The 16456-nt window shown below is 40.9% G+C and overlaps 2 protein-coding genes and 1 long non-coding RNA gene across 4 annotated transcripts in view; 2 read left to right on the top strand and 1 right to left on the bottom strand.

Annotated features, from left to right (window-relative positions):
- The window catches only part of uba7 (ubiquitin-like modifier activating enzyme 7), an 85368-nt gene extending 74475 nt beyond the window's left edge, over positions 1 to 10893 (bottom strand). The window contains exons 1-12 of the mRNA XM_045691881.1: positions 10619 to 10893; positions 9168 to 9336; positions 5833 to 5967; positions 5473 to 5579; positions 5249 to 5339; positions 4985 to 5114; positions 4545 to 4642; positions 4214 to 4363; positions 3800 to 3964; positions 3402 to 3518; positions 3070 to 3150; positions 2436 to 2591 (exon numbers count right to left, since the gene is read on the bottom strand). Coding sequence (XP_045547837.1) covers positions 2436 to 2591; positions 3070 to 3150; positions 3402 to 3518; positions 3800 to 3964; positions 4214 to 4363; positions 4545 to 4642; positions 4985 to 5114; positions 5249 to 5339; positions 5473 to 5579; positions 5833 to 5967; positions 9168 to 9336; positions 10619 to 10665 — 1446 coding nt within the window. The 5' untranslated portion in view covers positions 10666 to 10893. The remainder of the gene's footprint in view (positions 1 to 2435; positions 2592 to 3069; positions 3151 to 3401; positions 3519 to 3799; positions 3965 to 4213; positions 4364 to 4544; positions 4643 to 4984; positions 5115 to 5248; positions 5340 to 5472; positions 5580 to 5832; positions 5968 to 9167; positions 9337 to 10618) is intronic.
- On the top strand, positions 1136 to 1988 carry LOC106566068 (aggrecan core protein-like). Its single transcript, XM_014133890.2, has one exon. The coding sequence runs from the start codon at positions 1353 to 1355 to the stop codon at positions 1854 to 1856; it is 504 nt and encodes a 167-aa protein (XP_013989365.1). The 5' UTR covers positions 1136 to 1352; the 3' UTR covers positions 1857 to 1988.
- On the top strand, positions 10599 to 15522 carry LOC123725568 (uncharacterized). 2 transcript variants are annotated; one of them, XR_006758095.1, is made up of 3 exons: positions 10599 to 10713; positions 12079 to 12203; positions 15233 to 15522. It is a non-coding gene; the product is annotated as an uncharacterized lncRNA (long non-coding RNA). The 2 variants fall into 2 exon arrangements; XR_006758094.1 differs by lacking the exon at positions 10599 to 10713 and adding an exon at positions 10909 to 11049.
- Positions 15523 to 16456: the final 934 nt, after the last annotated feature.

The following is a 16456-nucleotide window of genomic DNA, read 5'->3' as shown; positions in this document are numbered from 1 at the left end:
GGCAGAAAAAACGAAATATAATAGGATCAGGCTGTACAATCTTTCCAATCAGCAATATATCCCCATTTATGAATGAAAATGTGATATGAATTGGAAATAGATAAACATGTTGTTTTGTACTTTGAAGAATTATTACGGAAATAAGTTCCGTAAATTCCGGACTATAAGCCGCAACTTTTTTCCCAGCTTTGAACCTCACGGCTTAAACAATGACGCGGCTAATATATGGAATTTTCCCGCTTTCAATTTTTTTTCTTCCAAAAAAACACATTCTGTGACGTGCTCAGTTTTTTGGCGGCATAAAGCTTTCATTAGACCAATGAAATTGCCGAACGGGTTAAGGTCAAACAACTTTTTTGTTTACTGTTTAGATTAAATCGAGCGCTCTCAAACTTCCCATCATTCTGATTACAGTAGTCATTTTGTCACCCTCATCATGGCAAAGACACGGAGAAATGCATATGATGCAGCTTTCAAGTTGAAGGCGATTGATCTGGCTGTTGGAAAAGGAAATAGAGCTGCTGCACGAGAGCTTGGTCTTAATGAATCGATGATAAGATGTTGGAAACAGCAGCGTGAGGAATCGACTCAGTGCAAAAAGACAACTTAAGCTTACTACTAATGATTTTTTTTCGTTACAAGCCGTGTTTCGTTAAAGCCTATTTATTTTTGTTACAAGCCGTGTTTCGTTAAAGCCTATTTATTTTTGTTACAAGCCGTGTTTCGTTAAAGCCTGTGTAAAGTTCATTTGTTTCAATGTACCGGTAGGCACCTGCGGCTTATAGACATGTGCGGCTTATTTATGTTCAAAATTATTTTTTCTTTTTTATTCAGTGGTTGCGGCTTATATTCAGGTGCGCTTAATAGTCCGGAAATTACGGTAAGAAACTTATCAGCATTCCTTGTAGACGTGCGTGCCCGACACACACATCACCTGCAGCACTCCGATGTGAAGCACAGGTTAATTGTAGGCGAGTTGACTAATCATGAAGCAAGTATGTCTCAAAAACAGTAGTTCATCCCTCTTTTCAACACTTTTGTGTCAATATTTTTGTGATTGAAAAGAGCTGGGGGAAAATGCCAGCTCAATACACGTCTTTTTTACAACCAGCCCACTCTGCAATATATCCTCCTGTTTATGGATGATAATAAGAAATGGATATGAACAGGAAATAGATATAAACTTGTTGTGTTGTACTTTGATCAATTATAATGAGAATCTGTAAGAAACTTATCAGGAAAAGGAGCTTACAATTCTTGGGAATCGGCAGTTGTTTCCTTGTGGACATGTGAGCTACCTTTATAAAAGCGTTCCTCTTTCTCCATCTGAACAGAACCTACAGAAACTACTTATGAAATACTATCAGAAAACTGTAACTATGGCGATAATGACCATCCTGCTTCTAAGCGGTGCCTTTGCACTGGGCGATGCAAAGTCCTTGATGGAGGCCAACCTGGACCAGATCCCTGCTTTTCAACCCATACTGAAGACCAATGGTGAACTTATTCCTCATATGCAGGAGATGGGTGGTGAAGGCAACAGCATTGAACAGAGCCCAGGTCTCCAGATGTTTGAGGAAATTGATGCTGTTAAGGATCCAGCTGACGTGAATGACCTGGAAACTCTGGATCCCTCAGTAGAGATGGATGGAGAACAGGGCTTGTATCAGGAGGCTTTTCAGGGAACAGGGGAGAGGTTGGAGGAGACAGAGGGCAGGAGCGCATGTCCCTCTGGCTGGTCCAAATACAGATCCCGCTGCTTCAGGTACATCAGCACTGAAAGGACATGGGCCGAGTCTGAGCAGTTCTGTGTGTATCAGGGAGACAACCTGGCATCCGTCCACAGCAGAATATAATTTCATACAGGAGATGGTGATGATACAAAGTGGGGGATTTCCTCGCGCCTGGATTGGAGGTTATGATCTTGCTCAGGAAGCCCTATGGCTCTGCAGCGATGGGTCCAGATTTGACTTCACCAACTGGAGCAAAGGACAGCCGGACATCTACGAAGGCAAACAAAACTGTCTGTACTTTAATTATGGAGCTGAAAAACGCTGGGATGATGGAATTTGCAGTACAAAGTTGAGTGTTCTAGAAGAATGTCATCTCTTGCCTGTGAGTCAGATTAATATTTATTTCTCTTTCGTATGGTTTTAAATGTTAACAAATCTGTGCAAACATTCAACTTGTTGCCATGAATCATGATTAACAGAGAAACACACTCTCAGTATAAATGATACTTTCTGTCTCTGCATTTGTCATCAACATCCATCAATAATGATTTTGTCACAAATAAAAGATCAGTTCCATCTTAAAAAGGAAATGTGTTGAAAATGAATAAAAACAATTCTACAACATAAAAGGCATCTGTGAATGTCAATATCTAGTAAGCATTTTAAGAATTGTGTTTGTGTTTAGAATTGCTTCTCTCTTACCCCAATGTCTTGAGACCTGAAGAGAAATTGTCGGTTTAGATTGGATCTCTCTATGGAGTCCATGTCTGTCACAGTGATGTGCCCACCCTCTCCAGCCCCCAGGCCAATCAGAGCAAAATTCTTGAGAAGTTCACAACCTATAGCGCCAGCCCCAACCTGACGACACATCATGACAGAAGACATGTTAGAATACAAAATAAAATAGAACAAATCAATTCAACCCAAGCTGCATTCATCTACTGTATAAATATCACTTAATCAACACATTTGTCATAGTATATGCCAAGCTACTTTTTGCACATCAGAGGGTATTAAGACTTTCACTCCAACACTCTCATGTGGAAACAGAACTGGTGAGAGTGCAATATCACAAGCATGCACGCACAAACTCACACGCACACACATAAAGCAAAACAAATAAAAGCTTGCATAACGCATGCAAAGGAAGCCTGGTGGGTGAGGGCTTGGCAGGTCCAAACGGTAACAGGAAATGCCACCTGAATCACAGCCGTTTCCTGCACGTGTCATTATCAACACTAGCAGGAGTGACCAGAGGGAAAGAATGACGCTGCGGCCTGTTTGGCCATGCAGTGGGCACCCCCTGCTGGTGAAAGATGAGAAGACTGGCACTCACAAGGAAATACTTCTGTTCACCAAGCCTCTCCTGGAAGCCTGATCCAAACACAGCAGTCTGCCCGTCATACCGAGAGCCTCTCTGTAATAGAGAGAGTAGAGCAGTGGTTAATGCAGACAGGTAGGGAATAAATATCCACCAACACATGCCAATTGATAATTTTCCTGATAGATAAAACATGGCTTCCTAAGGCTACATTCATTATTCTTTATGTGGGGGGGATAGTAATCGATAGTTAGCTTTTGGCTGATATTATATATATATATTTTTTTTTAATATGTATTGGCTGATATTAATATTTTAAAATATTATATTACGTATTAAAATCTTACTGGTGAACAAGTGCTCTCTGTCAGTTGCTCTCCCTCTCCACCGTTGTCCTCAGGAAGGCACTCCAGTGCATCAAAGTACAGCCACTGCTGAAGAGGGGTGAACTTCCCAGTGCAAGCCTATAGGGACACCAAATATGAACATCAGTCACACAGGCAAACATATCAACAGTATGAACCATACAGCACATCACATGCACTTCACTATCCCTGGCAGTGCTTTCAGGAGTACAGCTACCATAGCAGTCTGCTCATAAAGGTGTTATAAATGCATTCTACTGTCGAGGGGCTTGACTAGATCATAGGGCAGCTTTGAACTATTGGGACTGCAAGTCTTCATATTTCTTTAGTGCCTAAATGTGTTGGATACCTATGTTCCTTCTCGTGACTTTTGACCTCACCTTCATGACTTCTTGGGCAGCCAGCCCTCCGATGAAAGCGTTAACAGGGGCCAGGTCACCACAGGCAGTGAAGGACAGACTCTGCACCACACCTTCATCTAACTGATCCAGCTGGGACACCTTATTCAGTTCTGTCACCATGGCTACCAGTAGCTCAGCATCCGACTGTAGGGGGATGGATGAACAGCCGACTCCATAGTAAGACAGAGCATAACCAGTTTCTTTAGGGATTCTATCCAACTTGAGCTACTGGTTCAAATATCTTTCACAGATTCTAAAGATGCTTTCTTAGCCTACTGAACATCACAAAATGTGGTGAGACAGGCAAATACAGTATGATGTCATAAGATTTCTTCTACCAACACATGAATGTTCCATAACAGAAAAATACATTTTATTTTGTCTTTCACTGACCTGGGACCTGGGCATAGGAAGTCGTCCCACTCTCTTCACAAAGCCATGCAGGGCTTGGAAGGCCAGGTGCAGTGTCTGGTGCTTCGTCATCTTCCCATAGTCAGTCATTACTAGTAACTCAGGGTCAACCAAGGCCTCGTCAAGGGGTTTCTGTAACAAGAACAGAAAGTATAGGCATAAAGTATGCATAGTGAACTGAGTGCAATGTCATTGAACGCCATATTGGTTAAGGTTAGCTTTCCATACAGTAAATATAAAAATATTAATCTTGTGATAGATGAATGCCTAGTCCAATATAATTCATTCGATAAAATTAAGGAACATTACTTACAAATTGTAGTATTTTAGACTTTTTGACCTCAGTTGCTACACCGCCTTTCTCATACTCAGAAAAGCTTGAGGTGTCACAAATACTGAAGGAATCAGGGCCTGGCAATGAAAGAACATGTCATAATTTACACACATATCATAATGTATGAATCATCATATTCATTTACATGTCTGTTCATATCAAATGTCATCACCACCACTGTCATGCCATTTCCTGTCATGTATTTAAAAACATTTTTAAAGTAGCTTAGATATGCCTCATATTACAACAATTATATCATATTAAAAAAGGAGACGTCCTTTCGAGAGAAACTAAAGTGGAAATATCTTTCTACTAACCAAGTTTTACAGGTGGCACTTAAGGGGCAAAGTACATTTTCTGCATTCTTGTTCTAAACAACCATTATTTTGGATGCTTTTCCCCTGTGAATAAGAACTCACCAAGGACTTTGATGTCCACTGGTCCATAGCTATTGAGCTTTGTCATGCCACACACTTCAGAGAGGGACACAGTGCTGCCATCTATAAAGCCATGCCTCTGTTCAAAGCATGTGACCACTCCAGGATCCGCCTATAGGTGCAAGAGAACAATGTATAACAGTGTTTTTTTGCTCTATGATCTTGTCCACTGACATACTGTATTCACATGTATAACATGCAAATGCCACCATCTTCAATAGTTAAGGAAAGGTAAGCATTGAATACCTTGGTGATATGATCTATCATGGCTGATGCAGGTGTCTCCCCATCAGCGTCCAAGACCTCAAACTCCTCCCCAAAGTCACAGAATAACTGACTGCAATAGAACCAAAAAAAGAACCATTGGGGAACTGAACCAGCTATGCATCACTCATATCTACTATGGAGGAGGACTGCTACAGGAGAGGTTATTATTGGTTAAAGTAGAGATGGTGTGTCACCCTCCTCACCCACAAAGTCCTTTGGTATCAGCCACAATTAACTTGATTCCATTTGAATGACAAAACGTCCCAAAACGCTGCTGGTCATCCAGAGAGGAGTCAGTCAGCACCACCACCTGGGAAAACAAATAAGATATGTTCTCACCTTTAAGGTTATTTCTATACCTAGGGTTGAAAAAAATCTGGTCAGCTTCCTGAAAATTCCCAGGTTTTCCAGAAATCCTGGTTTCCTGGCAATCTTCCAACCAGGTTTTCCGGAAAACCATGACATTTTGCGAACGTTACCAGATTTTTGCAACCCTAGCTGTACTGTGTATGGCTAGTCAAGAGAGAGAGAGCGGGTAATCACAAGGCAGGGTTCAGGCCTACCTGGAATTGTTGTAGCAGGGTCTCCTTCAGTGGCCCAGTGTGGGCATTCACATGGACATGGGGGTTAAGGGCAGACAGCTGAGATAGGGAACTCAGGGCTCGGTTCTGACCAAGGTGAGATGCCAGCAGGAAAAACTGGAAGGGAAACATTGGGGTTCAGGAGTAGTTTGACAAAATAACATATGATCTGAGTTAACATTTTCAGAACGTTATATGCCACTGTATTCCTATTTCCTCCCTCTAATATCAAGTGCTAGAAAGTTACAGAGATGGCAGTGTGATAGAGACGGCCTAACGTGGATTGCTCTAAATAGTTATTGTCCATGTTCCATCTTCAAATTACATATTCATTATTAGGCAGGTTTCCATTGACTTAGGTTCATTCGACAAGAGCAACGTCGCAAAAAATAATAATTTTGACATGAGTAATGAAAATGGCAAATATAGGATATATTTTCTGAATATTGACAACATTTTTATTGATTTTTCTTTTGTCTAACTTTATTGCGACAAATGATGATGGAAATTTTGAAGGTACGCAGGGCATGTAATGTCATCATGTAACTATAATGCTCCAATCCACATTTATGCTAATTCTTAATGCCTACTACTTGCAAAATAAAAAAATGTAAACTTTAAAAATAATGTTTATTTGCAGGACATTATCAATCAAATCAAATTTATTTATAAAGCCCTATTACCATCAGCTGATGTCACAAAGTGCTGTACAGAAACCCAGGCTAAAACCCCAAACATCAAGCAATGCAGGTGTACTGTAGAAGCACGATGGCTAGGAAAAACTCCCTAGAAAGGCCAGAACCTAGGAAGAAACCTAGAGAGGAACCAGGCTATGAGGGGTGGCGAGTCCTCTTCTGGCTGTGACGGGTAGAGATTATAACAGAACATGGCCAAGATGTTATGCATGAATTGCATGAATAGCTTTGCCTTGCTTTCGCCTTGCTTCGCCTTCTGGTTGGCTGGATGCAAGTTTCACGATCCAATTATTTCAGATCTACAAGGGTGCAAATTTCACCATGGCATGGACCTTGGCGATACGTTGGCACATGAGAATTATTCGAATATGGCAAATATTAGTACATTCTTGCATTATATCCATGTTGGCTTCACGGCTACAGTACTTGAGACATGAAACAGATAGGTGGGAGGGCATATTTTTATATATCTTTTTTTAAATGTAACCTTTATTTAACCTTAATTTAACTAGCAAATCAGTTAAGAACAAATTCAGACTGTCGCTAAATTATTCTTGGGAATAATGATGTTTGGGTTTGGAATTAGATCTATTGATATACAGCACCAGTCAAAAGTTTGGACAAACCTACTCATTCAAGGGTTTTTCTTTATTTTTACTGTTTTTCTACATTGTAGAATAATAGCGAAGACATCACAACTATGAAATAACACATATGGAATCATGCAGTAACCAAAAAAGTCTTAAACAAATCAAAATATATTTTAGATTATTCAAAATCTTCTTTATGACAGCTTTGCACACTCTTGGCATTCTCTCAACCAGCTTCATGAGGAATGCTTTTCCAACATTCTTGAAGGAGTTCCCACATATGCTGAGCACTTGTTGGCTGTTTTTCCTTCACTATGCGGTCCAACTCATCCCAAACCATCTCAATTGGGTTGAGGTCAGGTGATTGTGGAGGCCAGATCATCTGATGCAGCACTCCATCACTCTCCTTGGTCAAATAGCCCTTACACAGCCTGGAGGTGTGTTTTGGGTCATTGTCCTGTTGAAAAACAAATGATAGTCCCACTAAGCGCAAACCAGATGGAATGGCATATCGCTGCAGAATGCTGTGGTAGCCATGCTGGTTAAGTGTGCCTTGAATACTAAATAAAACACAGACAGTGTCACCAGCAAAGCACCCCCACACTACCACAGCTCCTCCTCTATGCTTCATGGTGGGAACCACACATGTGGAGATCATCCGTTCACCTACTCTGCATCTCACAAAGCCACAGCGGTTGGAACCAAAAATCAACAATTTGGACTCATCAGCCCAAAGGACAGATTTCCACCAGTCTAATGTCCATTGCTTGTGTTTCTTGGCCCAAGCAAGTCTCTTCTTCTTATTGGTGTCCTTTAGTAGTGGTTTCTTTGCAGCAATTTGGTCATGAAGGAGTGATTCACAGTCTCCCCTGAAGAGTTGATGTTGAGATGTGTCTGTTACTTGAACTCTGTGAAGCATTTATTTGGGCTGCAATCTGAGGTGCCTTTAATAAAAATAGAAATAGTGAAACAAAGTTATCCTTTTTAGACAAAACTATACTAAATATATTCACGTCACCAAATAGTTTATTAAAACACACTGTTAGCAATGAAGGTCTACACTAGCCTCAGCAGCACTCTGTAGGGTAGCACCATGGTGTAGCCGGAGGACTCCTAGCTTCTGTCCTCCTATGGGTACATTGTCTTCAATACAAAACTCAGGAGGCACATGGTTCTCACCCCCTTCCATAGACACACTGTAATTATGACAGCTTCCTGAGGACGTCCTCCAACCTATCAGAGCTCTTGCAGCATGAACTGACATGTTGTCCAGCCAATCAAAGGATCAGAGAAGGAATCTAGTACTGAAAGCATAAGCTACAGCTAGCTAGAACTGCAGTGCATAAAATGTGGTGAGTAGTTGATTCAAATACAGCTGATGTGTTGTGCACTGAAGTCCACAAGTAAATGGAAAAGGTGAGAGGAGGAGAATGCGTAGATAGATGCGAGAAGGAATTATTTATACAATGAGCTATTTGTATGTGTCACTGTCTGTCACCTTGATTACTCAAAATTCTCTCGATCTGTGCACCTACGTTGTAAACTTTAATTCATCGGCTAGGTTGTAGCAACCTCATGATGGGTACAGGGAAAATTTTAGTATCTTATAGTAGCCTAAATGTTAAATTGAGCTGGGTGAATGGAATATGAATGACAGTCATCCAATATGCTGTAATAGAAATAAGACCATGTTCATTAAAAAAAGTATCATCTTCCCTCATTTAAACGGCACCGACCATCACTGGTTGCACCTCCGTTTGCCCTCAGAACAGCCTCAAATTGTCGACTCCACCTGTGGCAAGTGATATTAGCAGGAATGCATGCTGAGGCCAAGTAGTCCCTTTCAGTGTTTTGTTTGTTGTAACAGTCTTGTACATTTTTGCCAACCTTAATTTTGAAGAACATTTTAACTTTGCCTCCTGCTGACATTGAGACCTTTTAAACCATGTATTCCTAAATTAGCCTAGGGGGCAGATTTAGGCAGAACAGAATTACAGTATAACAGGATTACTCTATGACACAGGTAGCCTACCTGTGAGGAGAAGTCCATCCACTCAGCCAGTCCCTCATCCTGCACAGTGACGGACTTCACTCCAGAGAGGATGACATTCTTGGCGATCTCCACCCCTAGACCCCGCATCCCCGCGATGAGGACATTAGCTGTCCCCATGCGACGCATCGCCTCATGACCCAACACATACCTGCCACACAGTGCCCAAATGACAAGGCTGTTACTAGATGCCAAGGTTATTATAGTAAACTGAAACTAAAACAAAAAATTATAATGAAAAAAAATGTGTGAACTGAAATAAAATAATTAACAAACCCGTTTCAAAAACGAACTATACTGAAACTATTATCCAAACTTCAAGCAAAAATCAAATGGGGTTTTCAATGGGGTTTTCAGGCTTTTTGGATGTGGATATCGGATCTGAATCTGGCAGGGAAATGCTGCCTGGAGATGGCGATGTTTCAAATAGGCCTGTGCATTATTAGCACTAGATATCACTGCAGGTACAAAATCTTCACTAAAGTTACTAAAGTTAAAAAGCATTGGATTGGTGTTAACATGGGTGAGAGAGTTTCTTTCCACCATATTTTTTGCACCAGTCTCAGGGTCGTCACTAGTTAACACAGCCACAAAGTCATAATTATGGATAAACCCCGCCCATTCAATGAACAGATACACTTCCAGATACACCCATACACTTCCAGTCATTGCGCTAACGCTAGTTAGTATTGGCTCACGAAACTATGCTGTACCTCTAACATCCTTCATATTGGACAGAGACATAAAAATGGTATCTACAGTTTATCTGACCCTGGGGACGTAGATAATGGGCCTCATTGGCAAAACCCCTAAGTATCTCTTTAACCCTAAAATTAACTACACTGCTAACTTCATGCCTAACCCTAACCTTAAATTATGACCAAAAAGCTTTTTTTTTGTAGCCAATTTCGACTTTGTGGCTGTGAAATCTGACTTTGTGGCTGTGTTAACTAGTGGAACGACAGTCTCTGCAGTATTCCTTTCAAATCCAAGTCACATTGAGACAGACTTTACATTTTAAACCTAACCTATTACCTGACCCATCACCTTATGTATTACTGCCCCCAGTTGTAAGAAGTGACATCGCCCAAAAAAATACAGCCACAAAGTCAGATTCCACAGTCTCAAAGTCAGAATTGGCTACAAAAATTCGCTTTTTGGTCTTAATTTAAGGTTATGTTTAGGCATAAGGTTAGCAGTGTGGTTAGGGTTAGGTTATAATCATGCTTTCTTCCCCTAACACTGAAACTGAAACCAAATAATATAAAAACGATTTATTTTTAGACTAACTGAAAATAAACTGAATTTCAAATAAAAGTAGAAAAGCGAATAGAAATAAAACTAATATAAAAACTCAAAACTATAATAACCTTGCTAGATGCATGTCAATTGTCAAATTGTAGTTTCCTTTGGACATGACAGCATATACTTACAGCTGTCGGGAGTAAAAGCCCTCGTCGATATCATTGCTTTCAGACATGTTCTGGAAATGATCTAGTCTACAGCCTAACGTTTTATTTTGTAAAAGGTTGGTGAAAATCCCGTTTTCTTTCTATTGTGCAGAGCCAAACTGTTGCCTAGTCAAGTTTCTTAAATGTATTCCTGAGCAGGGTTTAGAACAAGAATGCTACCTGTAAAACTTTTTTAGTAGGACGATTATTTCACTTTCGCTTTTCTCTAAATGACGTCATCACCTCTATCACCATTGGGCATATTCACAAGAATGCGGTAAATTGCCGAGTGCCGCTTAGGCCCACCATTGTGACTCGCTTGTGGGGGTGCTGTCAGCATATTAGCAGCCTGTTCGATTGTGTGTCAAGAATTCCGCATAGCAGTTTTGTATGAAGGGCTGGTTATTAAATTGGTAAATAGTAATATCCTCTAAAACGCTCTGGTGACAAACACATTTTGCTTCCCTGTTTCGAATGATCCACATGGCTGGGAGAACCAAGTAAATACATTTCGAAAATGTAAAACAAACCGATGTATTATTAGCTAACTAGCTACAGTGCAGGCTAACTCAAATGAGCTGCTAAATGAGCTAGTTGGCTAGCTAACTATCTAGCCAACTTTACATACTGTATAGATAGCTAGCTAAGTGAATTACATATCACCAGCTACCTAACTTCACATTAGCTAGCTATATTGATGTATTTATCACTGTAAAAAACAAACTCCAACTGCATTTGTAGGTAGCTAGCTAACAGCCATGGTGGAGGGTGAAAGGATAGCAGCCCCAACTGTCAATGTGAGAGAGTAGGCTATTCTGGATAGAACAGGTACTTGTGTAGTTCCAGTCCCTAGAAGTTAGGACGGAGATAATAGTTACATAATATTCAGTGTGGTGTAATTTGAGTATAATGAAGTTGTTTTCTTGTGAGGTTTTTTGCCCTCCGATAAAGAGCTATGAAAGGCTGTCTACAGATGAACAGGTCCTGGGGACTTTGTTTTTGCCTTAGCACAGCTGATTCAAATGATCAACTCATCATCAAGCTTCAAGTGGTATTTTGTATTCATTTGTGATGCTATCCTTGATATGGGGCGGCATAGAGTGTTGGCGGCATAGAGTGTTGGACTAGTAACTGACTAGTAACTGAAAGGTTGCAAGTTTGAATCCCCAAGTTGACAAGGTACAAATCTGTCGTTCTGCCCCTGAACAAGGCAGTTAACCCACTGTTCCTAGGCTGTCATTGAAAATAAGAATTTGTTCTTAACTGACTTGCCTAGTAAAATAAATATGGTCCTGTTAATGTCACATGCTACACGTGTGTGCACATGCTTCTATCAATCCAATGTTAACATGATTTGTTTTAAGGGATAATATACTTTAGTAATCCACAATTACCTGGTGATGTAAAGTCTAATAATGACATTATCTTCCATATTCCTACAGATACCTTGTAACTGGAGAAGTCTGCAGGATGTTTCAAGGATGGGGTCCAACAACGCAGAAAGAGAGGCAAGCCGTGTGCGGGAGATGTTCACCTCCTACTTCTTTGAAGAGGGTGCTGTTACCTGGTAACACCATAGACTACACTATGCACAACCAAAGGCTCCTTTAAGAGCCATCCACATTGCAATAAGAGTATTCTTCCATTTACTTAGCTATGTCAACTGCAGTTATTAAATTCCCAGTTCAAATGTTATTGGTCACATACACATGGTTAGCAGATGATAATGCGAGTGTAGCGAAATGCTTGTGCTTCTAGTTCCGACAGTGCAATAATATCTAACAAGTAATCTAACAATTCCCCAACAACTACCTAATACACACACATCTAAAGGGGTGAATGAGAATATGTAAATAGAAGTATATGGATGAGTGATGGCCGAGCGGCATAGGCAAGGTGCAATAGATGGTATAAAATACAGTATAAACGTGATATGAGTATTGTAAGATATGTAAACATTATTTAAAGTGTCATTGTTTAAAGTGACTAGTGATCAATTTATGAAAGTGTCCAGTGATTGGGTCTCAATATAGGCAGCAGCCTCTGAGTTAGTGATTGCTGTTTAGCAGTCTGATGGCCTTGAGACTGAAAAACATCTCTCGGTCCCAGCTTTGATGCACCTGTACTGACCTCGCCTTCTGGATGATAGCGGTGTGAACAGGCAGTGGCTCGGGTGGTTGTTGTCCTTGATGATCTTTTTGGCCTTCCTGTGACATTGGGGGCTGTAGGTGTCATGGGGGACAGATAGTTTACCCCCGGTGATGCATTGTGCAGACCGCACCACCCTCTGGAGAGCCTTGCGGTTGAGGGCGGTGCAGTTGCTGTACCAGGCTGTGATACAGCCCAACAGGATGCTCTCGATTGTGCATCTATAAAAGTTTGTCAGGGTTTTGGGTGACAAGCCAAATTTCTAAAGCCTCCTGAGGTTGAAGAGGCGCTGTTGCGCCTTCTTCACCACACTGTCTGTGTGGGTGGACCACCTTCTCCTCTGCTGTCCCTTCGATGTGGATAGGGGGTGCTCCCTCTGCTGTTTCCTGAAGTCCACGATCATCTCCTTTGTTTTGTTGACGTTGAGTGAGAGGTTGTTTTCCTGATACCACACTCCGAGTGCCCTCACCTCCTCCCTGTAGGCTGTCTCGTCGTTGTTGATGTTCAAGCCCACTACTGTTGTGTCGTCTGCAAACTTAATGATTGGGTTGGAGGCGTGCATGGCCACTCAGTCGTGGGTGAACAGGGAGTACAGGAGAGGGCTGAGCACACACCCTTGTGTGTGCTCCATTTGATTTCTATTTCTCAGGTGAGGGTGCTGTTTAGGTAAGGGTGTGATGTCTATACAAAAACAAAACAGGCTATTTTAAGCCACCCATATTGAAAAAAAATTGAACAATTAGACACCCTATAACCCACACCTACACACTCATGTATCAATCTGATTGATGGATTGTGTTGTGCAGTAAGCAGGCTCAGGTGTATAACTGTGGCTCCCTCCACCTTCAAAGAATAGGCAAAAGGGCCAACCATGCAGAATAGTAAGACACTTAATTATTTCTATAACTATGCTATATTGTTTGTCGTCGTGTGTCTGTGCACGTTTTTCAATATAAAGTACTCTGCAGCCACTTAGTGTGGACACCAGGTGAGGCCACACACACAGATTCCTGTTGAACACTGTGTCTTTAACTACCTTATTTTCTCATTAACAGTCTCTCTTTCACTTCATCCCTCTCGCCCCCTCTCCCTAAATCCTCTTACATTCACATTTACGTCATTTAGCAGACGCTCTTATCCAGAGCGACTTACAAATTGGTGCATTCACCTTATGATATCCTCTTGGTTATATCAGCTGTGTCGGTGAACCCCTCCCGCATCTGAACTGTCTACATAGAGGGCATAGCATCAAAGGTGAGAGATCAATTGGTCGTGTCAACAGGAAGTATTATTAAAGAGATGCTTTACACAGGGATGCAAACTGCTGAGGGCCCAAAAAGGTGACACCTTTTTTGTTGCACTGAAACATGCAAATAATCCCTGCTATGGGGAAATGCAGGTTTTAACTAATTAAACAACAAAGAATATGATCTACGTGATCAGTCTGTGTGTGTAAAATAAAAAGTGGTTAATGTGAACCTAACTCACAGCTAAACATGTAAAGAAAGCAATCCAATGTTATTTGTTGCCTAGACTTTACTGCAAATGACACTCAAGTCTTGAGAAAAAACAATACACTAATATTGCAGTTAGCCATGACAGCCTTTATAATAGAACACTTGTGACCACACACAAATTTTGCACTTGGGGGAGAAAAAAAAACATCTTAAAGTAGAAATAGAGTGAAATAAACAGGCATTCTATTTTTGCTGTATTATAGTGGCCACTATAGACATCGATCAAGAGCACAAGGCTACATGTGTGCAAAAATAATGTTCATTGAGTAAAAAAAAAGTATCCCCTCTCACTCACACGTGTTACTGTCAAGTTCAACACAACAAAAACAATATCTTTGGGCTACACTGCACATTATTACATTGTACACTTTCTTCCTGTGGACATCTGTTCTACAATGTGCCAGCAAAAGTGAGAAAGAGGGAAACGCGCACGCACTCAATTCTTCATTGCTGCGACTTGCTTGCTAGTTGGGATTTCTGATCACATTAGGCTGCGTTTCATATTATTTTTTATATCTGTTTGATCGCGTGGGAGGCAGTTATAATGTCTGCAGTTTTCGGTTTGGCTATTTGTTTCAAGTATTAGTCTATAAATAAATCTCCTTTCCGAAATTCGTCATCTCTCCCATGTCTTATTCGACTTGTAGTTGTTCAGAAATGTTTATTGCTTGCCTACATTTTACTCCCTCCTCTGTTTAATATAACACGCATACATGAATTATTTCGGTTGCCTATCCTGACGTGAAGTTTGTTCTATAGAAAGTATTTGACTCTATTGACTCTAGCCACAAAATTAAGGAAATTAGAGGGGGGGGGTTCGGCAAGGCCATTTTCTTGCCTAATTTTTGTATTTCACCTGATGATTATGATGACTGACAGTGTTAGCATGTTTAAGCCTTTTTAATTTTTTTATTCTGTCTCTCATCTGCAGGTATGTTTTAATGTGAGAGAGGATACCAACCCCCAGTCCCGTCATCGCCACCTCACCCGCTCTTAACAAAGTTAACCATTTTCACTGTAGTGTCCAAAATGTCTTTCAAGCTGTCAGGCATTCCTTTGGCAGCAAGAGCCTCTCAGTGGATGCTGAAGTGTCCCAAGTGGCGTTGGGAGCAACTGCTTGCATGCCCGTTACCACTCCACTATGTCTCCCTGTGTCACGTCCTGACCATAGAAAGCTTTTATTTTTCTATGGTAGAGTAGGTCAGGGCGTGACAGAGGGTTTTGTCTAGTTTATTTATGTCTATGTTGGTTCTAGTTTCTTTTTTCTATGTTGGGGGTTTTGTCTAGTTTATGTATTTCTATGTGGGGTTCTAGTTTTTGTATTTCTGTGTTTTTTTGGGGGGGGGGGGTGATCTCCAATTAGAGGCAGCTGGTCATCATTGTCTCTAATTGGGGATCATATTTAAGTTGTTGTTTTTCCCACTAGGTTTTGTGGGAGATTATTTTTGAGTAAGTGTATGTTGCACCTCTTCGTCACGGTTTGTTGTTTAGTTTATTTGTATGTCTTGCATAGTTTCACAGTTATAATAAAATGTGGAACGATACACACGCTGCACTTTGGTCCCATTCTTCAGACAGCCGTGACACCCTGTCATGGCTTTTGTGCCATCAGTACAGATATCAACACATCTTGACTACAAAAGTCCATTTGATGTCACAAAGCTGTCCTGTACTTAAAAAATATCCTCTCCTGTTGTCCTGGTTTCCAGTGGTTTGTAGAAGAGGATGTCTTCCTTAATTGACCCTCATAAATGTAACGGACATTTACCAGGAGCTGTGCCAGGCCTGCCACGTCTGTTGACTCATCCAGCTGTAACACATATAATTCACTGGCTTTTATGCGAAGCAGTAATTGTTTCAAAACATCTGCCATGTCACCAATGAGTCGTGAAACAGTGTTGTATGATGAAGGCATAGTCGGTATCATTTTTTGGGCCTTTTCCCACAGCATTGTCCCAACCTTATCCTCGGCAGCAGGAAGAATTAAGTCCTCCACAGTATGGGGCTTGCCTGTCCTAGCCACTATGTAGCTCACCATATAAGATGCTTCTAGACCCTTCTTATTAATGGTATCTGTTGCTTTTATACATGTTTTACTACTCGAAAGTCATCTTAATTCTCACTCAAAAAACTCCTGTGGCTTATTTTTCAAATT

Source organism: Salmo salar, chromosome ssa12 (assembly GCF_905237065.1).
Source record: "Salmo salar chromosome ssa12, Ssal_v3.1, whole genome shotgun sequence".
Classification (NCBI taxonomy): domain Eukaryota; kingdom Metazoa; phylum Chordata; class Actinopteri; order Salmoniformes; family Salmonidae; genus Salmo; species Salmo salar.
This window is presented reverse-complemented; position numbering and strand designations above follow the sequence as displayed.